Raw genomic sequence first — 24,009 nt, 5'->3', positions numbered from 1 at the left:
AGTAGTCTTGATTCAGCCTACAATGGTTGCCTTAGAAGCGGCCTGACCCCACGAGAGCCCTCTGGTATAATAAACAAGGAATCAGAACTCCTGAATGAGGCAGTGGCCAATAAATAGTACCTTACAGCTCTAACAGCATTAAATCTGTGCAGTGCCTTCGCAATAGGATGAGACTTGCCGGACAAAAGGAAGGTAAAATAATGTCTTCATTATTGGGAAATCTCGAGACCACCTTCTGGAGAAAAGACGGAACTGGCCTCAACACTACCTTATAAAAAAGAAAAAGTGTAGAAATCTCTCTGATAGGCTGAAAAAGCGGAGACTGAAGAGCCTCCAAAACAAGATTCCGATCACAAGTATCCAAGGAAGTCTGATAGGGTGGCCTAACGTGCGCCACCCCCTGGAGAGGAGTTAACCTGAGGTCTAGATGTCAAATCCTTCTGGAACAGAGTAGCCACAGCGGACACCTGACCCTTGAGGGAGTTGAGCGCCAGTCCTGCCTCCTATCCGGACTGGAAGAAGGAGAGCAATGCTGGCAAGGAAAAAGACATTGGCGAAGTACTGGTAGACTCACATCAATGAAAATAAGCCCTACTAGTGCTGTGATCGGATGTGAGGAGCTGGACACTTAATAAATAATATTGGACCAATGCACATAGAACGGAGTCCGCGGCTCTACGGGTTGCAGACTTTTTCTAGCACAGATTGACTTGATATTATTATTGTATTTTTTATTAGAGGTTTGCTCGTTAGTTCACCCTCAGGAATCAATGTTTCCATTCAGTGACAGTAAGCAGAGGAAGACATTCAGGCATAAATAAGGCCAAGCCCAAGAGTGGTAATCAAGGAACTTGATCATTTCATTGTTCTTTCAGCCAGTAGTCCCATTGTGTGGATGGGGATTGTAGACCCAGTGGAGCCATCACTAGAAAGGGTCTCACATGCAGTCCCAGGTGACAGGTTATTGGAATAGTCTTCATTCTTTGAGCTAAAAGTAAACGTTTAACACTAGACGTCCCAGAGAGGGATCATTTAACATTTCTACCTTTGGAACCCAGAGAAGGGTTGAATGACCTGAAGGATTTTATCTAACATCCTATAATCACCATCTTTTGTTCTGTAATTAAGGCCACTACTGTCGCACCACAGGAGGTTGTTGTTTTCCTTTGAGTTTAGCCTTTTAGTTTCTAGTTAGTTCTATTCAGTTTATTGTATTTGATAATATAAAGACTATACATATTGTATTTAGTTTAGTTTTATTTGAGCAAAAAAGCACTGAAACAATGAATCATTTTTTATATATTTTAAATAGAGAATTAGAAATTTTAGAGCAAGGTACAGCTGTGACCAGAAGCATTTGTGTCTAAAGGCCCCGTCACACTAAGCGACTCACCAGCGATCCCGACACCGATATCAAGGTGTCAGGATCGCTGGTAAGTCGCTATGTGATCGCTGGTGAGCTGTCACACAGACAGCTTCACCAGCGATCAGCACAGCGATGCCGAGCGCCCGGCATCGCTGGCTATCGCTGTAGAAAATAGTATCAAAATAAAAAATATATTATTCTCACCTTCCGACGTCCCGTTTAGCCATCCCGCCTCTCTCCACGCTCCGGTCCCAGTGATCCTTTGCACGAATGACCGCGAGATGTCACGGTCTCGCGGGATAACAAAGTCTCGCGGTCATTCGTGCAAAGGATCACTGGGACCGGAGCGTGGAGAGAGGCAGGATGGCTGAACGGGACATCGGAAGGTGAGAATAACTATATTTTTTATTTTTTTTATTATTTTTTTACACCTGATCGCTGGTCTCCCGCTGTCACACACAGCGATGCGTGCTGGCCAGCGGGAGACCAGCGACCAAAGAAATGTCCAGAGATTTATTGCAGCGATCAGCGATACCGGCAGGGGGGCCGCTCGCTGATCGCTGTCACACACAGCGATCTCGCTGGTGAGATCGCTGTTGTATCACAAAAGTTGTGACTCAGCAGCGATCTCGCTACCGAGATTGCTTAGTGAGACGGGGCCTTAAGTCAAGAGGACTGAAATGTCAGTGTGAAAAATATACAAAAGAACAACTGTTATTTGTCTCCATGCTTTACCCTGTCGCCTAATTGGGGGACACCGAGCCGTGGGTGTTATGCTGCTGTCCACTAGGAGGCGACACTATGCATAATCTGAAAAAGATTAACTTTGGCTCCTCCTCTGCAGTATACACCCCTGGACGGCGTCAGCCTTCTATCACGCTTACCCTTATCTGCAGGAGGGTAGTGTGACCGGTCAGCGGTCCCGGCGTCAGTGTAGGAACTCGGACCACGGGGCTGTCAGCAGCACAGGCTGGAAGGTCGCAGGACCTGTGGAGGGGGCGGAGCGCTTGCAGAACCACTCAGAAGCTGTAGGACCTAGCACCACGTGACCTGTGATGTCAGAGGGGGCGGAGCTTATCGCAGGGACGCTGAAGTGACAGGCAGAGGGCTCAGAGAGCCAGGAGTTTATACAGTAGCGATGGTTGGGCAATCCAGAAGTCATACACAGGAGAATCAATGCGGTACAGAGTCTGGCAGAACAAGAATGGTAAGGGAAGCAGGAGGTCAGGCACGGGTCGGGCTGCACGGTACAGAATCAGAAAGTCAGAGAGTAGTCTAGGGAAGCCAAAGGTCAGAACACTGGTCGGGCTGCACGGTACAAAATCAGAAAGCCAAGAGACAGAAACCAAAATCCAGACCAGGTCATACACACCACAGTCACGGAAACAGGCGAGAGGCACTTAGCAAAGGCAGGGTCGGACACACTCAGGTATGAAGTATAAACGACAGGGAAGGTTGCTCGCCTGTGGCCATAAATACCCTCCCTGAGACCGAAGAGAGGCTCCAACCATTAACCCTTCGCTTGTCAGACCAAAATTCCAGATACCATGACATTAACCCTTTGCTTGACAGACCAAAATTCCAGATACCATGACACCTTCTCCAGTTTTTGCTTAGTGTCGCAAGGAGGCACACCTAAGTTTTTTTCCTTGATTTTTTTCAACGGATTACAGATGAAGAAAAGCGGGTCTCCAGCGAGACTCCCGGCATGGCTCCCTCCTCGGTCCCCTATTAAGGGGTACCCGGTTGAGGTCGAGATGGCTCTTCCCCATGTCGCTTCTTCCCCAGTCCTTCGGGTACTGGTTCGAAGTCGAGAACCCCCCCTCCTTCCCCAGTTCCCTTAGGCTCTGGGTTGAGGTTGAGGATAGGATGAAGCCCCCTGACGGTGACAGCAGCACCCTCCCTAATCCCCCTCTGGGGGCATTAGGTTGAGACACCGCAGGTAGGGCCTGTACAGGCACCATTCGGCCACTTACAAGTCCAGGGACCCCAGCCCAGCTGCGGGCTCCTGTTGGGACTGGGGGAGGTGCAGGCAGGCATGGCACTTGTCAGAGACATGACTCCCTGCGCCCCTGTTTCTCCGGCAGCACCAGCTGCATAGCGCCTCAAAGGGACCCCCACAGGGCCCAAGTTGCGCTCATGACCCCACCGCTAGCCTACCATTCAATTTGGCCTAGCCGAAGTCGCCGCCTTATTCCCGCCCCCCGGATGACGAAGATGACACTCTGCAGTGTCATAGAAGGGGCGGATCGAGTCAGGAAGGGCGCGCTTTTACATATCTCAGCGTGCCCTTTTCAGCTCTCCGCCCCCTTCCCCCTCCACCTCAGAATTCCGGTGGCCATCTTGCTGCACCTGAAGCTGAAGGCAGCACAGCGGTCTCTGGGGGGCACAGGACTGGGATTTATCGGCGCTGGACCTAGGGGGTGCACTCGGGGGGTAAGATCACAGCTGGGTTCTCTGTACTCAGCTGTGAGTTCGTATAACCTATAACGCTCCCCTATTCCTTTTCCTCTGCATAGATACCCCTGTAGGGCCTCTGCTAATCAGCCTCTAGGCACTATGTCGGGCTCAAAGAAAAGGACCAGACAAGACTGCTTTTATGCAGTCTGTACAGCCTGCAAAGCCACTCTCCCCAGCGGCAGCACGTACCCGCACTGCCGGGACTGTACCTAAAACACAGGATCAGAACCCCAAGAAGTCCCTACCAACGCTTCTGTGACCGCTGCTGTGCCGGAATGGGCGACTCAGATGTCGCACTCTATGACACAGTCTATAGATAACCTGACCTCCACACTACTGCAGGCTTTGCAGTGTCATGTCTCGGCTATCAACGTTACCCAGCAAAGGGACATCCGGTCTCAGGGACATACCGCTTCCAACAGTTTGAGACGTAAGCGGACCCACAGGTCGCGTTCATCTGCGTCCTCACATAGCACTAGGTCGCCCTTCTCCAGGGAGAGACACAGTGGCTCCAGGTCACCGAGACCGTCCCCTGATAGAGAAAGACAATGCGGTTCTCCACACCGATCCCAGACCACAGAACACCTCCGCCCTAGTTCGCCCGCTAGGGAGCTCCTTAGCGATGCGCAAGACTCAGAGGGCATATGTGACTCTAACTCAGATAATGAAACAGAGAACACTCTGGTCCCTTGTCCCCCTAGCAATACAGCACTAGTTGAGGATATAATCTCTTCCATCCTTCGGGTGCTGGACATTTCTGATCCAACCCCGGAAGCACCAGAACACAAGATTTCCTTCGAGAGTGTTCAGAAACCATCTAAGGTCTTCCCTAATCACCCGGAATTTCAAAAAATACTTTCTAAGCATTTTTCGCAGCCTGAGAAAAAATTCGCCAATTGCAAAAACTTGGAAGCAAAGTACCCCTTCCCACAGAAGGACACTAAGGATTGGACAGATCCGCCTGAAGTGGACCCCCCAGTCTCTAGGCTGGCAGCACAAACACTTCTCTCACTGCCGGACAGCTCAACCCTCAAGGACGCAGCAGACAGACAGGTAGAACGCATGGCTCGTTCAATCTTCGAAGCGGCAGGTGCCTCTCTGGCTCCCGCATTTGCTTCAGTGTGGGCAGCCAAGGCCATTATGGCCTGGGCTAATCTATTGCAACAGGGCCTCCAAGCTTCAAATCCTCAGCTGGCGGACCAGGCGGTGCAAATTGCAGTAGTGGCAGATTACGTGGTCCATGCAGTGTTGGATTCTGCAAGAGGGGTAGCGGGAATAGCATCAAACGCCATCACAATCTGGCGTATTCTCTGGCTAAGAGAATGGAAAGCAGATGCGGCCTCAAAAAAGTCCCTGACAAATCTCCCGTGTTTCAGTGGACGTCTTTTCGGTGAAAAGCTGGATACAGTGATATCCAATGCTACTGGGGGTAAAAGTACTTCTCTCCCTCAACTAAAACCAAAACGCACGTTTAAAAGACGTAATCAATCTCGTTTCCGATCCTTTCGGAATTCTTCAGGCTGGTCCCTCTCGCGCCCAGCACAAAATCGTAACCGCTCCCTCCGCAGAGACGGCACAGAGGCCGGACAGGAACTGGCAGTCAAAAGCAAGCCAGGCAAAATCCAAAGGAGGAAAAGCTCAGACTTTCCCCTCATCATGACTCATGCCCTCCGGAAGACACCCCACTTGTGGGCGCACGACAGCTACTCTTTCAGTCTTTCAGCAGGTCTGGCTTCCTATTACAGAAGACAAGTGGGTCATGGAAATAGTGTCTTCAGCATACAAGATCGAGTTTACTACCAGCCCACCGCACAGGTTCTTTCACTCCGTTCCTCCAAAGCCTCCACTCAAAGCTCGAGCCTTCCATCAAGCGGTTTCTTCCCTCCTGCAAGCAGGAGTCATAGTACCGGTCCCAGCAGACGAGCGCTTCCGAGGGTTCTACTCCAATCTGTTCGTGGTGCCCAAGAAGGGAGGCAGCGTCCGACCCATACTAGACCTCAAGCAACTCAACATGTATGTTCGAGTTCGTCACTTTCACATGGAATCCCTCCCGTCAATCGTTGCGTCCATGGAAAAAGGAGAATATCTCGTCTCCATAGACATACAGGACGCATACCTGCATATACCGATTGCTCCCGCCCATCAGAGATTTCTCAGATTCGCAATAAACCAAGACCATTACCAGTTTGTGGCCCCCCCGTTCGGTCTCGCCACGGCTCCCAGAACATTTACAAAGGTCATGACAGCCACCATGGACGTTCTACACTCCAGAGGCATAGTAGTCGTTCCATACCTGGACGACCTTCTCGTCAAGACCCCCACCTTTAAGCACTGCGAGGTCGACGTCTCAATCACAATCGACACTGAGTCGCCTGGGATGGTTAGTCAATTTACAGAAGTCCTCGACTACCCCGAGTCAGTCTCTGGCCTTCCTGGGGATGCTATTCGACACCTCCAGGGGTCTGGTGATCCTCCCCAGGGACAAGGCACTGGCCCTCCGTTTGGGAGTTCGCACTCTCCTCCGCAAGTCCCCCGAACTCTCCGGTATGACATGAGAGTACTTGGCAGGATGGCAGCAGCAATGGAGGCGGTACCATTTGCCCAGTTTCACCTCAGACCCCTTCAACTGGCCATCCTCAAGTCCTGGGACAGGAATCCGTTCTCCCTCGACAGGGAGTTCCGGTTATCATCGAAAACCAGGAGGTCCCTGCACTGGTGGCTCAAGCCAACCTCGCTTGCAAGGGGAAAATCCTTTCTCTCCGGTCAATGGAAGGTTTTGACCACCGACGCAAGCCTTTCGGGTTGGGGCGCGGTGCACCTACATCACAGAGCGCAAAGCAAGTGGTCACCAATGGAAGCGAACATGCCCATCAACATCCTGAAAATTCGGGCCATCTTCCTGGCATTGAAAGCCTTTCATAAGATAAGATAATCCTTTAATCGTCCCACCATGGGGAAATTCAGAGCATTACAGCAGCAAGGCAGGAACAAGTACAGATACAGATGCATAAAGGCATTACATTGACAGTAGGTAGGTACATATACGAGAAAAAAAAAAAAATGAAAGCGGACTGTCACAACTTTGGATCTATCAGTTCTCTGTTTGGGTCGTTCTCTGTTTTGGACAGTGCTGGTTATACAGCCTAACTGCAGCAGGAAGGAAGGTCTTTCGATAGCGCTCCCTCTCACATTTAGGATGAAATAGCCGGTCACTGACAGTACTGCACATCTTTGTCACGGTCTCATGCATGGGATGGGAATCATTCTGCACCATGTAGCTCACCTTGGCCTGTATCCTCCTGTCGCCTACTTCCTGAACTGGGTCAAGGGGGCATCCCAGGACAGAGCTGGCCCTTCTAATCAGTTTGTCCAGCCTATTCCTGTCACTGGTTGATATGCCACTACCCCAGCATGCCACACCAAAGAAGATGACTGATGCCACAACAGAGTTGAAGAAGGATGCAAGGAGTGCCCCTCTAACTCCGAAGGCTCTCAGCCTTCTGAGTAGATAAAGCCTGCTTTGGCCCTTCCTGTACACTGCATCCAAGTGATGGGCCCAGTCAAGCTTATTATTGAGGATCACACCAAGGTACTTATAGGTGTCGACTACCTCAATGTCATTTCCCTGAATGTTCACCACTACTGGTGGATTTTTGCCCTTGCGAAAGTCCACCACCAATTCCTTGGTCTTCCCGGAATTAGTCCTAAGGTGGTTCCTCTGACACCACTCCACAAAAGCTTGGTTAGTATCACTGTACTCTCCTTCATCTCCTCCTGTGATGAGGCCTACTATTGCAGAGTCATCAGAATACTTCTGCAAGTAGCAGCTAGATGAGTTGCACCTAAAATCCGCAGTGTACAGTGTGAAGAGAAAAGGGGCAAGAACTGTACCTTGAGGTGCCCCTGTATGGCAGATCACTGTGTCTGACACACTGTCCCGAACCTTTACTTGCACCTTTACATCACTTGCTAGCAGACTCTCATATCAGAGTACAGTTGGACAATGCCACGGCGGTGGCATACGTGAACCATCAAGGGGGGACCCGCAGCATCCAGGCGATGAATGAAGTAACACGTATCCTACACTGGGCGGAGGATGCGAGGTCGGTACTCTCTGCGGTCCACATTCCGGGTGTGGACAACTGGGAAGCAGACTATCTTAGCAGACAAGGAATGGACTCGGGGGAGTGGTCTCTCCATCCCGAAATTTTTCGTCAGATCTGCCATCGCTGGGGGACCCCAGATGTGGATCTGATGGCATCCCATCTCAATGCCAAGGTTCCCAATTTCATGACCAGGACGCGCGATCCGCGGTCGCTAGGAGCAGATGCCCTGGTTCAGGACTGGACCCAATTCCAGCTTCTGTACATTTTTCCACCCCTCCCCCTGATCTCCAGAGTCCTGAGGAAGATCAAGCACGAGGGAGTTCCCACCATCCTGATCGCTCCAGACTGGCCCAGGCGTACATGGTACGCCGACGTCGTGCAACTCACAGCAGACGCTCCCTGGCGTCTCCCCACACGTCCCGACCTTCTGTTATAAGGCCCGTTCTTCCACCAGAACTCAGGGGCACTCAAATTGACGGCGTGGCCATTGAGACCTGGGTTTTGACCCAAGCAGGTTTTTCACCGGACGTCATTAAAACCATGATCAGGGCTCGAAAGCCAGCTTCAGCCAGGATTTACTATCGTACCTGGAAGGCTTTCTTCACATGGTGCGAATCTCGCGGACAGGTTCCACTTCCCTACTCTCTTCCAAAGGTCCTCGGTTTCCTTCAGTCAGGCCTGGATGCCAGGCTATCCCTGGGCTCGCTTAACCCCTTCACTACCAAGGGTGGTTTGCACGTTAACTACCGGGCCAATTTTTACAATTCTGACCACTGTCCCTTTATGAGGTAATAACTCTGGAACGCTTCCATGGATCCCGGTGATTCTGACATTGTTTTCTCGTGACATATTGTACTTCATGCTAGTGGTAAAATTTCATTCATATAACTTGCGTTTATTTGTGAGAAAAACGGAAATTTGGCGAAAATTTTGAAAATTCCGCAATTTTCCAACTTTGAATTTTTATGCCCTTAAACCACAGAGATATGGCACACAAAAAAGTTAATAAGTAACATTTGCCACATGTTTACTTTACATCAGCACAATTTTGGAACCAAAAATTTTTTTTTGTTAGTAAGATATAAGGGTTAAAAGTTGACCAGCGATCTCTCATTTTTGCAACACCATTTTATTTTTACGGACCACATCACATTTGAAGTCACTTTGAAGGGTCTATATGATAGAAAATACCCAAAAGTGACACCATTCTAAAAACTGCACCCCTTAAGGTGCTCAAAACCACATTCAAGAAGTTTATTAACCCTTCAGGTGCGTCACAGGAATTTTTTGAATATTTAAAAAAAATTAACATTTAACTTTTTTTCACAAAAAAAAATTACTTCAGGTTCAATTTTTTTTATTTTACCAAGTGTAACAGGAGAAATTGGACTGCAAAAATTATTGTGCAATTTGTCCTGAGTACGCTGATACCTGATATGTGGGGGGAAACCACTGTTTCGGCGCATGGCAGAGCTCAGAAGGGAAGGAGCGCCGTTTGACTTTTTCAATGCAAAATTGGCTGGAATTCTGATCGGACGCCATGTCGCGTTTGGAGAGCCCCTGATGTACCTAAACAGTGGAAACCCCCCACAAGTGACCCCATTTTTGAAACTAGACCTCCTAAGGAACTTATCTAGATATGTGGTGAGAACTTTGAACCCACAAGGGCTTCACAGAAGTTTATAACGCCCAGGCGTGAAAATAACAAAACATTTTTTTTCCACAAAAATGATATTTTTGCCCCAAAATTTTTATTTTCCTAAGGGCAACAGGAGAAATAGGACCCCAAAAGTAGTTTTGCAAATTGTCCTGAGTAGGCTGATACCCCATATGAGGGGGTAAAACACTGTTTGGGTGCATGGCAGAGCTTGGAAGGGAAGGAGCACCATTTGACTTTTTCAACGCAGAATTGGCTGGAATTGAGATCAGACGCCATGTTGCGTTTGGAGAGCACCTCATGTGCGCAAATAGTGGAAACCCCCAATTCTAACCCTAACCCTAGCCCTAACCCTAGCCCTAGCCCTAACCCTAATGGGAAAATGGAAATAAATACATTTTTTTAATTTTATTATTTTTCCCTAACTAAGGGGGTGATAACGGGGGGTTTGATTTACTATTTATGGCGGTTTTTATGTTTGGCAGCTGTCGCACGCTAAAAGACGCTTTTTATTGTAAAAATAGTTTTTGCATCACCACATATTGAGAGCTATAATTTTTCCATATTTTGACCCACCGAGTCATGTGAGGTCTTATTTTTTGCGGGACGAGTTGACGCTTTTATTGGTATCATGTTTGGGCATGTGACATTTTTTGATCGCTTTTTATTTCGTTTTTTGGGACGCAGAATGAACAAAAACCAGCGTTTCATGAATTTCTTTTGGGTGGTGCGTTTACGCCGTTCCGGGTGCAGTAAAATTTATAAGGCAGTTTTATTCTTCGGGTCAGTACGGTTACAGCGATACCTCATTTAGGTCGTTTTTTTTATGTTTTGGCGCTTTTATGCAATGAAAACTATTTTATATAAAAAATAATTATTTTCCCTTCACCCATGACAGCACCACCTGAGAGAGGGATCCGCCCCGCCAGGACAGGAACCTACTGAGACATAAGGGGCGGCACCTCTCCCCCGCTTCAGTTGGGTTCCTGTCCTGGAAGGAATCCCACTGTGGCGGTGCCTGTCATGGGCGAAGAGAAAAGATAAAGACCCAGGCCCGTCCCGGCGCGGGAAGAACAGGTAGCTTACCTGTAGCGCCGGCCGTCGGGTCCTGGAAGCGCAGTCCCCGGGGTCCCTGGGGCTCCGGGTTCGTGCGGGCGTGGATGGGATCCCGGTGGCTCCGGGAAGCCCCCACCGCGCCGCCCTCCCCTCGCGCACGCCGCATCTCGATCCCCGTGGTAGGGGAGAGACGCTGGCGTCTTCCGGCCGCTGACGTCAGCGGCGCTTGGAATGCTGGGTGCGCCGGCTGACGTCAGCAGAGGGCGACGGTGTAATGGCGCCGGGTGCGACGCCGGCTTTCTGAAGCGCTGGGCCGGCGGTCGCAGGGGGGAGGGGAGGAAGACGCTCACCAGGCGGAGGCATGCAATTTAAAAGAGGAAAGACAGCTGTAGACCGGCGGTGCAAGATGGAGTCCGAGCAGGAACGTTCAGCGTCCCTGCCTCCCTCACAGCCCTCTGGCAGAAAGCATGGAAGCCATTCAAGCAGCAGTCGCCCCAGCCGCAGGTCGGGGCACTCCTCAAGGTCCAAAGAGCACGGGTCAGGTGCTCCGACGCAGCCTCCAAATCCGGTACCCTTGATTACGGGTGGTGAGTGATCTTCGTGAATGTCAGCAGTATATTAATAGGGGGTTTTTCTATTGTATGCTTCACCCTGTAGGAAAGGCCCAGAAAAGCAGGAAGCAAGAAGAACAATAGGGATTGTGCTATATGTAAATCTCCCCTAGCAAGAGACTGGCAAAAAGATCTCTGTGCTTCGTGCATTCAGCGGACTATGGCGGAGGAAGCGCCTAGTTTCGCAGCCAATCTAATATCTGCCCTCAGGTCAGAAATGGAAGGCTCAATTAAGTCCTTATTGAAAAAAGGGAAAAAAAGCAGGAAGGATTTCCCTAGTTCCCCCTCAGATTCCGCATCAGTATCATCTCAGGCGGAAAAATCATCCTCCTCAGACTCCTCAGATAGTGACACAGGGGGAAAGCCATGTTTCCCTGTAGAAGATACAGATGCCCTCCTAAAGGCCATTAGAACCACAATGGGCCTACAGGAAGAAAGGGCGGCTAAAACCCTAGAGGACGTCATGTTTGGGGGGCTTCAGGAGAGGAAAAAACGAACCTTTCCAGTAAACGCGAAAATCCAGGCGCTTATTGAGAAGGAGTGGAAAAAGCCTGAAAAATCGGGGGCCCTTCCATCCGCCTCTAAGAGACGATACCCCTTTGAATACAAGGATACGGAAATATGGGACAAAGTCCCAAAAATAGATGCAGCGGTGTCCAGGTCTTCCAAAAGGTCGGCCCTGCCCTTGGAAGACGCAGGGGTTCTTAGAGACCCGCTAGACAAAAAAGCGGACTCATATTTGAGGCACGCATGGGAGGCGACAGCAGGAGGTCTTAAGCCGGCGATAGCGGGCACCTGCACGGCACGCTCCCTCATGATCTGGCTGCAGCAGTTAGAAGAGAAGCTGGCGTCAAGGGTCCCAAGAGAGAAGATCTTATCAGACATGTATCTCTTGCACGGGGCAGCGGCTTTTCTGGCAGATACCTCGGCGGACTCTATGCGATTGACAGCCAGAGCAGCGTCACTATCAAATGCTGCTAGACGCGCGTTATGGCTTAAGGGCTGTCCGGGTGACCTTCAGTCCAAGGCCAAATTGTGCTCTCTCCCCTGCGATGGCCGATTCCTGTTCGGCAAGAACTTGGACGATATTCTGGAGAAAGCAGGCGATAAGAAAAAAGGCTTCCCCAGATTCCCTATGGATCAGAGGAGACAGCCCTTTCGGAGGGGGAGATTCAATAGGGGGCGTCCTCCCGCTGACAGAAGAAGATGGGAGGATAAAAAGAAAAAAGAATCAGGGTTTATGTTTGGTGGAGGCACCTCCACCTCCAAAAAGTCACCACAGTGACGCCAGTATTCCAGTAGGAGCGAGATTGGCACTCTTTTTCCAGGCCTGGGAAAAGATCTCCTCCAACACCTGGATTCTGAGCATCCTAAAAGAAGGCCTGAAAATCCCCTTTATTCGTCAGCCAAAATCCGTGGTCGTCATCACACCTATCAGGAAGATGACCGAAGAACAACTGGCCTTAGAAACAGAAATCCTGAGCCTGATAGACAAGCGGGTACTGTCCGAGGTGCCACGCTTACAGGAAGGAAAGGGGTTTTATTCACCCCTTTTCCTAATAAAAAAACCGGATCAGTCGTTCAGGACAATCATAAATCTCAGACGCCTCAATCTACGGATAAAGAACCCGACCTTCAAGATGGAATCAGTAACTACGGCAGTGAAGCTGCTACATCAAGATTGCTTCATGGCCGTAGTCGATTTAAAGGATGCGTATTACCACATCCCTATCCATCCAGATTACCAGAAATACCTGAGGGTAGCGCTTTATATTCAGGGCACACTAAGGCACTTTCAGTTCAGGGCTCTTCCGTTTGGCATATCCATAGCCCCGAGGGTCTTCACCAAGGTCATAGCGGAAGTGACAGCCTTTCTCCGGATTCACGATACGGTCATAATACCATACCTGGACGATTTTCTTATAGTGGGCAGTTCAGAGGACCACTGTACAGCACAGCTGACTCAGGTGATCAACACCTTGCAAGAGTTAGGGTGGATAGTCAATTTCAAAAAATCAAAATTACAACCCCTAAAGAAACAGACCTTCCTGGGATTTATACTGGACTCAGAAAGGCAAGAGTGTCTGCTCCCAGAGTCCAAGATAGAGAAGGTGCAAAATCTAGCCTTGGCGGGCCAAAACCAACCATGTATGACATTAAGAAAAGCAATGTCCCTGCTAGGTACCCTAACATCCTGTATTCCGGCGGTCAGGTGGGCTCAGTTTCACACCCGGCAACTCCAGGGGGAGATACTAAGAGCACAAAGATCGCTAAGAGGGCGTTTGGAAGGAAAGCTGGAGCTTTCCTTAAAAACCAGAGACTCTCAACTGGTGGTTGAACGAGACAAATCTGACCTTAGGAATACCATGGGACAGACAGGCGACAGATATAATTTTAACAGATGCAAGCTCCTCAGGGTGGGGGGCACACCTAAGGGGCCTCATAGGTCAAGGTTCCTGGACACCTCAAGAAAGGAAGGCATCCTCCAACCTGAGAGAACTGTGGGCAGTGGGCAAGGCCCTAAACCACTTCATTCCGCTACTCCAGGGTCGAGATGTACGCATCATGTCAGACAACAAGGTAGCAGTGGCATACATCAACCACCAAGGAGGGACAAGATCACACTCCTTAATGGAAGCAGCAACAGACATTCTGAGCAGTGCAGAGGATCACCTACACTCCGTGACAGCCCTACACATAAAAGGGGCAGAAAACATAGAGGCAGATTTCCTGAGTCGCAATACCCTGAGGCAAGGAGAATGGGCGCTAAACCGATCCATTTTTCAAAAGTTAATTCAGCTTTGGGGGGAACTGGTGATAGACCTCTTTGCAAACAAGCACAACAGGCAAACAGAAAGGTTCTGCTCTCTAAACCCAAGAGAAAACCCATGGGCAGTGGACTCATTGCACATCCAGTGGAACTTCAGACTGGCTTACGCGTTCCCCCCAGTAGCTCTGATCCCGACTGTGGTAAGAAAAATCAGAAACGATCAAGCCAGGGTGATTCTAATAGCTCCATTTTGGCCAAAAAGGCCCTGGTTCGCTCTGCTACGGAAGATGTCCCTCTCCGATCCTTGGGTTCTGCCAGAAATCCCGGACCTACTAGTTCAGGGTCCAATATTGCACGCTCAGGTCAAAGGATTCCATCTGACGGCGTGGAATTTGAAAGGTCGCTTTTAATAGATAGGGGGTTCTCCCCTGGGCTGGTGGCCACTCTGCTAAAAAGCAGGAAACCGGTGACTACTAACATCTACGGCAGAACATGGGATAAGTTCCTACAGTTCTTGGGTAAGCCGTTAGGGAAAGAACCCCCGATTAGTGACATCCTAGAGTTCTTACAATCTGGGTTGCAGATGGGGTTAGCAGTAAACACACTTAAGGTTCAGGTGTCGGCACTAGGGGCGCTCTACAATTGCAAACTGGCATCAGATAGGTGGATAGCCAGATTTATTAAATCCTGCCATAGAGCTAGGCCTATTCCAATACCTAGAATAGCCCCCTGGGATTTAAACCTGGTGTTAGAAGCCCTTACAAAAGAACCGTATGAGCCATTACATCAGCTACCCCTAAAGTTTTTGACCCTAAAAATGATCCTGTTAGTAGCCCTCACATCAGCCCGCAGGATAAGCGACTTACAGGCTCTCTCAGTAAATCCTCCTTATACGCAAGTCTTTCAGGATAGGGTAGTGTTAAGAACAGACCCCAGTTATCTGCCCAAGGTAAGTGTCAGATTTCCATCGGGGTCAGGAAATTGTTCTTCCATCCTTTTGCGAAAATCCAAAAAATCTGGGGGAGGAAAAATTCCATAGTCTGGATGTTAAAAGAGCTCTTGTAGAATATATATCTGCCACTAGCCAGTGGAGGAGGTCACAGTCCCTATTCGTAGCTTTTCAGGGTGCCAGGAAAGGCTATGGGGTTTCAAAAGGGACTATTGCTAGATGGATCAGGGAAGCCATTAGTGTAGCCTATTCAGCTAGTGGTATCCCGATTCCTGACGGCATCAAGGCTCATTCCACCAGAGCCGTGGCGACCTCCTGGGCTGAAAAGGCAGAGGTATCAATCGAACAAATTTGTAAGGCCGCTACCTGGGCCTCACCTTCAACCTTCTTTAAGCACTATAGATTAAATCTATCCTCCTCTGCTGACTTAACCTTTGGTAGAAGGGTGCTGCAAGCGGTGGTCCCTCCCTAAGGTGTTTCGAAGTCTCCAAAAATCTCTCAGGTGGTGCTGTCATGGGTGAAGGGAAAACCACCATGGTTACTTACCGGTAGCCGGTTTTTCCGGAACCCATGACAGCACCCGTACATTCCCCCCCTTTTTCACTGTATGGTGTGCACAATTAGTAGGGTGTTTTGAGTGTTGTGGTGTTGGATTAAACATGTAACTAACCGGGAAGTCCTCTCAATGCTCTGTAACCCAACTGAAGCGGGGGAGAGGTGCCGCCCCTTATGTCTCAGTAGGTTCCTGTCCTGGCGGGGCGGATCCCTCTCTCAGGTGGTGCTGTCATGGGTTCCGGAAAAACCGGCTACCGGTAAGTAACCATGGTGGTTTTTGCATCACTTTATTCTGCGAGCTATAACTTTTTTATTTTTTCGCTGATGATGCTGTGTGGCGGCTCGTTTTTTGCGGGACAAGATTACGTTTTCAGCGGTACCATGGATATTTATATGCGTCTTTTTGATCGCGCGTTATTGCACTTTTTGTTCGGCGGTAGGATAATAAATCATTATTTTTTGCCTCGTTTTTTATTTTTATTTTTTAAGGGGTTCGCTTAAGGGGTTAACTATTGGGACAGTTTTATAGGGCGGGTCGTTACGGACGTGGCGATACCAAATATGTGTACTTTTATTGTTTTTTTTATTATTATTTGCAAAAAATGAATTTTGGGGGGAATATTTTTTTTTTTTTTTATTTAGCGATTTTTTTTTTTATTATTATTTTTACACTTTTTTTTTATTATTTTTTTTACTTTATTACAATGTCCCAGGGGGGACATAACTGTTCTGTGACAGATCGCTGATCTGTCACATCACAGATCACTGTTCTGTCACATCACAGATCACTGTGACAGATCAGCGATCTGTCACAGGCACTGCACAGGCTTCCTCATGCCTGCGCTTTGCAGGCACTGAGGAAGCCAGCTTCCTGCAGGCCCCTGGAGGTCCCCGTCGCCATATTGGATCCGGGGACCTGCAGGAAAAGAGCCCCCCACAGCAGCGCTGCACATTGCGCTGCCGTGGGGGGCTCAGGGAAGCACGGAGGGAGCCCCCTCCCTGCCGATGCTTCCTTTTAACCCCCGGTACACCGCGATCGTTTTTGATCGCGGTGTGCAAGGGGTTAACGTGTCGGGGGCGGTCCTATGATAATTAGCTGACACTCGGCCGCGATCAGCGGCGCTCACCACGTGGGCGCCGCTGATCGCGATGACGTAATATTCCGTCCATGGTAATTAGGTCCATGGTCACATGGACGGAATATTACGTCAATTGTAGGTAAGGGGTTAAGAGCCAAGTGTCAGCGCATTCAGTGCTCTTTCAGAGGCGTATTGCTAATAAGCCGCAAGTGAGGACTTTTCTCCAAGGGGTTTCCCGATTGGTTCCCCCCTACAAACATCCATTGGAGACGTGGGACCTCAACCTGGTCTTGACAGCATTGCAGACACCTCCTTTCGAACCCCTTAAGGAGGTCTCACTCCGCCTTCTGTCACAGAAGGTGGTCTTTCTGGTGGCAATCACCTCGCTACGCAGGGTGTCCGAACTTTCAGCACTTTCCTGCAGACAACCCTTTCTGGTTTTCCATCAGGACAAGGTGGTTCTCCGTACAGTCCCATCCTTACTACCGAAGGTTGTGTCCAGCTTCCACCTCAATGAGGAAATTTCACTACCATCTCTTTGCCCGGTTCCTGTTCATAGAGTGGAGAAGGCTCTGCATACGCTTGACCTTGTCAGGGCATGGTGTATTTACGTGTCTAGGACTGTTCCCTTCCGGAAGTCTGATTCACTTTTCCTTCTTCCAGAAGGCGTTCGCAAGGGCCTACCGGCTTCCAAAGCCACCCTTGCTAGGTGGATAAAGTCCACCATACAAGAGGCTTACCGCCTTGTCAATTCTCCTCTTCCGGACGGTATCACGGCACACTCTACGCGGGCGGTAGGAGCCTCTTGGGCCATTCGGCATCAAGCCTCAGCACATCAAGTGTGTAAGGCAGCCACTTGGACTAGCCTGCACACATTTACAAAACACTACAGAGTGCATACTCAGTCCTCAGCGGATGCGAGCCTGGGTAGACGGGTCCTGCAGGCAACAGTACCCCAAATCTAGGGGAATGTCAGCACAATATTCGTCCACTGCTTCCCACCCACGGACTGCTTTGGGATGTCCCACCGTTCTGTGTCCCCCAATTAGGCGACAGAGTAAAGGAGATTTTTGTGTACTCACCGTAAAATCTCTTTCTCTTAGCCTTTAATTGGGGGACACAGCTCCCACCCTGTTGCCCTTGCGGGCTGTTGTTACGGTTGGGTTCTCATATTATTTGAGCTCTTTTATAGTAGCCTTCTTACAGGCATGCTTATGTTTCTGGTATATTCCTCCTAATGCTTTTGCACAAAACTGGAGAAGGCTGACGCCGTCCAGGGGTGTATACTGCAGAGGAGGAGCCAAAGTTAATCTTTTTCAGATTATGCATAGTGTCGCCTCCTAGTGGACAGCAGCATAACACCCACGGTTCTGTGTCCCCAAATTAAAGGCTAAGAGAAAGAGATTTTACGGTGAGTACACAAAAATCTCCTTTTTATTTTTTATATAAAAATAATAAAAAAATACAAGGAATAAAACAATTCCACACATATTTACAATAAGCTGCAGTGGGGGCTGCATGTGTGTGTGTGTGAGTGGCATGTCCTTCTTGTGTGACTAGCATTTCAGCACTCACCGAGCAGTCTGTCTGCACTGTCGGAACATACCTGGCACTGCCTGGGTATGTCCCTGGTACATTTGCCACACATGTATTTGTGAGTGGTTGAGTGGTGAGCCTTCTCTGCATTTTGTTTCTTGTGAACAAAATAGGTGAAGCAGTCACCTATTTATCCCCCACAGCACAAAAGGCTGCATGCAAATTTGCTAAGGTGTTAGCAACCTTATGCATATCCCCGCACAACAATGCAGCTGGGGGGTGGGCAGACACACTCAGGAGCAGCTTACATTCTTTTGCTCTTTTACAAGACCTTTGTTGAGGTGGATCAACACAATTAATTTGTTTTGTTTTTTGTCTGTCATTTTTAACCCACTTCTTTCACATCTTTTTTTAAAAGAAAAACATAACTAAATTCTTTTAGAAAGACTTGAAAAATTGAAACAGATTGTATGTTTTGCAAATTATATGTACATTTGGCAAAATGACCTGGATAATGCAGCACAACATCACGGATCAGCAGCAGAAGGTCACATCTCTCCCAAAACACTTCATGTGTGCTTCAAAACAAAATGTGTGGTTTATACAAATTGTCAGTTCCCTCAAAATGCAAAGTCTCTTGACCTGTGTTTCACACAGTGTTTTGAGGATGAATTCAGCTCTACTCCCCCCCTGCAGATTCCTCAGACAATGGCCACATTTACAATTGAAAGGATGCTAATTGGAGCCATCAGAGTCGTCAGTTCGGACTAAGGGTCATTTGACCCTCTTTTGGGACGTCAGGGGCGAGCTCGAAATTTCTGGGACTTCTAGTGTTAAGGGGGAGGGTGTGTACCTTCTACCCATGCAGGGGGCTGTTCCCAGGGAGGGGGGAAGAAGCCACATGTTTAGTTATGGAGTTGGGAGAGTGACTTCGAAGGGAGAGAATCAAGGTTGACGTCCTGGAGCACATGGATGGATGGCCTATGGAGTTTGAAGATCGGTTGTAAGCTGGAGGGGGTATCCATGAGCTACGGTTGTGACATCCATCATCTGTAGGAACATAGGCTATGACTGCACACTATACTGTCTGGAAACACCAAAAGCCGAGGGCCAACCAAAAGTTGTGAAACAGTGGATATCGCCTGGTACAGGGTCAAAGGAACTACCAATCCCAGGTTGGTAACTTGTGGACTGAGAACAATGTATTTTGGCCATCTACCTGTATTTTTTTGGACAACCATGCACGTAAGGAATATAAGTTGCAGGTGAATATTATAACCACAACCTCAGATCTTCACAGTCGCAATGAAGAAATGAGGATGGCTTCTAGGCACTAATCATAGTCTGGATGACCGATTCAGACAGACCTGCTACCCTCAAAATCTCTGCTTCAACAACCGCACTGTTAAATTGAACGTCCTGACAGAAGGTCCAGGTGGTTTGGAAGAGCTCATGGGAAATCTGCCAGGAGATTGATAACATCCGAATACCAGGCCCTCTGAGGCCAGTTTGGAGCAATGAGTGACTGGAACACCCTTGGAGCCCTGCCCTCTGCCCTGATCTTCTTCAGAAGTCTGGCTAGAAGTTAAAAGATGTAAAGCAGAGAGAACTGGTACCAAGAGATTACCAGTGCGTCGATTGTGATCGCCTGAGGGTCCTTGCACCTTGCCACAAATTTCTGCATTTTGTGGTTTAGTCTGGATGCCATAGATGGACATCCGATGTACCACACCCACCGACAAACCTGCCTGAACACCTCCGGGTGAAAAGACCACTCTTTTGCGGGTAGCTGCTGGCGACTTAAAAAGTCTGCCTCTCAACTGTCTACCCTGGTTAATGAACTGCTTAGATTAGAGGAACCGTGTCTTCTGCCCACTCCAAAATCCCTGCGACCTCTGCCATGGCAGATGGGCTTTGTGTGCCCCCCCGACGATCAATGTAGGCTATAGCAGTGCTACCAATGTAAAATAGTCAGATGGACAGCTCTGAGCTCCAGAATGTTGATTGGGATAAGTTTCTCTTGACTGCTCCAGACTACCTGGACTGTCAAGTGACAGAAAATTGCTCCTTAGCCGGAAATGCTGACATCTGTAGTGAGCATGAATGGAATGAAAAGAGTATCCCTGAGTTAACAGGGGTGACTTTAACCACCACCTTTAGTGAAAAAGGGGGGTGCTCATCCGTAGACGTGTGGTGCCCGGAAGAAAAGAAATCAATCAAGAATATAATATAACTTCAGCACTCAAAAGATGCTGCAAAAACTTTTATTGTACATAGACCCAATAGAGTTCAGATACTAAACAAGTTGACATTTCGGCCTGTAATATGGCCTTTTTCAAGAAGTATCTGGAGAGGAAGGGGTCAATGGATGCTGGATGCCTTGTTCAGGGAGCCAAAAACATGCTCGCACCAAGAGATGAGCTCAAACCAGGAAATGCTGGAAGTGTGGATTCAACACGTATCCCATGTGCTGCTCGTTGTGGGTGATGAATTTTTGGAGGGATCATGTATAGGTTTGAATAAAACCCCCTGAAGCGTATTGAGATGGGAACACCTACAATCACCCCTGACAGTGTAAAGGTACATTGGTCCGCCCACACCGACGTGAGCAGATACGGACTGAACAGTTACAGCCTGTACTCCGTCGCTACGTGGATGCACCAGACTGCAAAATTACACTCTGTTACCCAGAGGCATCCATCTGAGAAACAAAAAGTTTAGTGCCTAACCTAAGACAGATCTGAAACAGACCTTGCCTCCAACTGACAGTACAAAAATCTTAGGATGCCTTACTCCAGCAGGCGAAGTACAGTCTGTGGCAGTGTCTAAGTGGCCGCTGACTATCCCGTGGTTTTGTGTCCCCCAGTGAGAAATAATGTTTTGAGAGAAGACCGATTTCCTTCAAAGGGAACTTGTCCATGATTTGATGCTACTTGAACCACAGACAGCATGAATCAGACACCAGCTCTCCTACATTACAAGCGTATATGTTTTACTTTTAAATTGAAAGTGCAGCTGGGGGTCGAGTGACTAGTCATGTAAAAGCTTGTTCCTGCCACTTCTCTTCATGTGCTCAGGTAGCCTGAAAGGTGTCCTTCCGTGTGTGTAGCGAGATGTCAATCTAGCAGAGTAGACAAGTTGTAGATGGCAGGCTATGTACACCTTAAAACTTTATTTTATTGCATGTTAGTGCACTGCATGAAAATAAATTTGTAACTGGCATTAATATAATTGCTGTTCAGTGTCATGATGCTAATAACAAAACGTACCATTCTCTTCAGGTATAACAGCAGGTCAGCATATTGCCGCTCTACCGCAGTGATGTCCATGGTTGGCTACATCCTAGGGCTTGGAGACCGTCACGGTGAGAATATTCTGTTCGATTCTCTGACAGGCGAGTGCGTCCATGTGGATTTCAACTGTCTTTTCAACAAGGTACTAAACTATAAAAAGGATATAGTGTTGTGCAAAGATCTCCTCCTGTGTTACTTTTTTTTGGACATTCCAGTATTCATAACCAATGTGTGCAGAGAAGAGCTTTGTACAAAGTCTGTTCATTAAAATGAATATTAAAGAATTAAAGTTAACCTGTCACCTCAAGAAACTACACTTCCCTTCAGATATAGGGTTAATCGGCAGATAAATGACATTTAATCCATGGTTAGTCGATTTTACTGGAGGAATGGTGGGGGGGAGAAAATTATTTATTTACACGGGGAGTACAATTATTTATAAACCCGGAGGGACAACATACAGACTTCTTGCTGATGTTGTCCTTGGTGGCATTTGAACACAGGACCCAAGCGCTGCAAAGCAAAAGTGCTAATCACTGAGCCACCGTGCTTGAAGTTATATTTTCCCTGTCGCCACTGGCTTCCAGTCATTAAGGTGGGGCAGGGAACAATTACAGTTATCACTCAATATATAGTGACTGCAGCTGTAATCGCTTCCAAGCACTTTGACAGATCTCCCTGCACACACCTACAGACCTGGCTATCAATCACAGTGTCAGGGAGTGACCAGAATTTAAGTGTTATTTACCTGAACATTAACCCTATATTAGTATGTAGCATTTCTCAAACTGATGGGTTCCCTTCAAACGTGTTAACATAACTCTACCCATGAACAATTTGCAGGGACAGAGATGTAGATGTTTGAAAAGTAAAGCGCTTTATCTTTCTTCACTCTGGTATTATGGCTTCAGCTTTCTTCACACCGGTATTATGACTTAAGCTTTGTTCATACTGACATTATGGCTTCCGCTTTGTTTCCACTGGGGTATAAGGCTATGTTGTCACAATGAACTTTTGTTGAATTTTTGATGTTGCAGAATTTCTGCACCTATAGTAGTGTTCAAAATAATAGCAGTCCAGTATGAGTAACCAGATTAATCGCTGCTTTTGGTATAAATGATATTACCACATGTCAAACAATTTACCAGTTGGTGCAGCAGAGTCTAAGAAAACCAACAGACTCCACATTCTTGAGCTGCATGTTTTTGAGTCCAAAACAATTTCCCAAATATTAGTGGCACTTCAAATAACTTAGAACAACATATCCTACACATAAATAAATATGAGGGTACACGAAGAGATCCAGCAAATATAATATATTATTTGATCCAAATAAAAGCCACAAATTAAAAGACAGAAATGCAGTATAGGGGGATGCCCAGCAAAATAAAAAATGAGGTGAACAAACAAGGGAAGTGAGCAAATGGCTAATCAATGGTTAAAAGTACAGTAACCCCCCCCCCTTACGATATACAGTCCACTCTGTTTATATAAAGCCTCCAATTGACAGAATAAATGCAGCAACATAACATGCAATTAATATGACAAAAGATGATAATCACAATAAAATCTCTTAATAGCTCAAACAACCAAAGGCAAAATGAAAAAATCCGGCCAATAAAGCTTACTGGTGCATCTCACAAAATTAGAATATCAAACAGTTAATTTATTTCAGTTCTTCAATACAAAAAGTGAAACTCATGTATTATATAGAGTCATTACAAACAGAGTGATTCTATTTCTATTGGCTTACAGCCAATGAAAACCCAAATGTCATTATCTCAGTAAATTAGAATACTTTATAACACCAGCTTGAAAAAATGATTTTAAAATCCGAAATGTTGGCCTGCTGAAATGTATGTTCAGTAAATGCACTCAACACTTGGTCGGGGCTCCTTTGACATCAATTACTGCATCAATGCAGTGTGGCAAGAAGGCAAGCAGCCTGTGGCACTGCTGAGGTGTTATGGAAGCACAGGTTGCTTTGATAGCAGCCTTCAGCTCGTCTGCATTGTTGGGTCTGGTGTCTCATCTTCCACTTGACAATATCTCATAGGTTCTCTATAGGGTTAAGGTCAGGCGAGTTTGCTGGCAAATCAAGCACAGCAATACTGTTGTTTTTACACCAGGTATTGGTACTTTTGGCAGTGTGGACAGGCGCCAAGTCCTGCTGGAGAATGAAATTTCAATCTCCAAAAAGCTTGTCGACAGAGGGAAGCATGAAGTGCTCTAAAAGTTCCTGGTAAACGGCTGCGCTGACTTTGGTCTTGATAAAACACAGTGGACCTACACCAGCAGGTGACATGGCTCCCAAAACCATCATGGATTGTGGAAACTTCTGTATATTTTTTCCCTCTTCAAGATGGTTAATATATGTAGGATGGAAGAACTCGCAGTCGAAAGCTCTGGACACGATGATAGATGTAGAAGATTGTGGAGCGACTGGATCCTGTTTTACGACTCAGTGGATTTTTTAAAGATGGGCCTTGAGACAACACCGCCCCCATCCCTACGTCAGAAGCATCCACCCCCACAATGAAGGGAAGAGTCACATCCCGCTGAACAAGGAGG

General features: G+C 47.8%; 1 protein-coding gene across 2 annotated transcripts in view; it reads left to right on the top strand.

Annotated features, from left to right (window-relative positions):
• Positions 1-24,009, top strand: part of ATR (ATR checkpoint kinase) — a 247,690-nt gene that overhangs the window by 190,458 nt on the left and 33,223 nt on the right. For both annotated transcript variants that reach the window (XM_073579101.1, XM_073579100.1), the window contains exon 44: positions 21,427-21,580. In XM_073579101.1, the coding sequence (XP_073435202.1) occupies positions 21,427-21,580 (154 nt within the window). The remainder of the gene's footprint in view (positions 1-21,426; positions 21,581-24,009) is intronic.

Source organism: Dendrobates tinctorius, unplaced genomic scaffold (assembly GCF_039654945.1).
Source record: "Dendrobates tinctorius isolate UK_male_01 unplaced genomic scaffold, ASM3965494v1 ptg000060l, whole genome shotgun sequence".
Taxonomy (NCBI): domain Eukaryota; kingdom Metazoa; phylum Chordata; class Amphibia; order Anura; family Dendrobatidae; genus Dendrobates; species Dendrobates tinctorius.
This window is presented reverse-complemented; position numbering and strand designations above follow the sequence as displayed.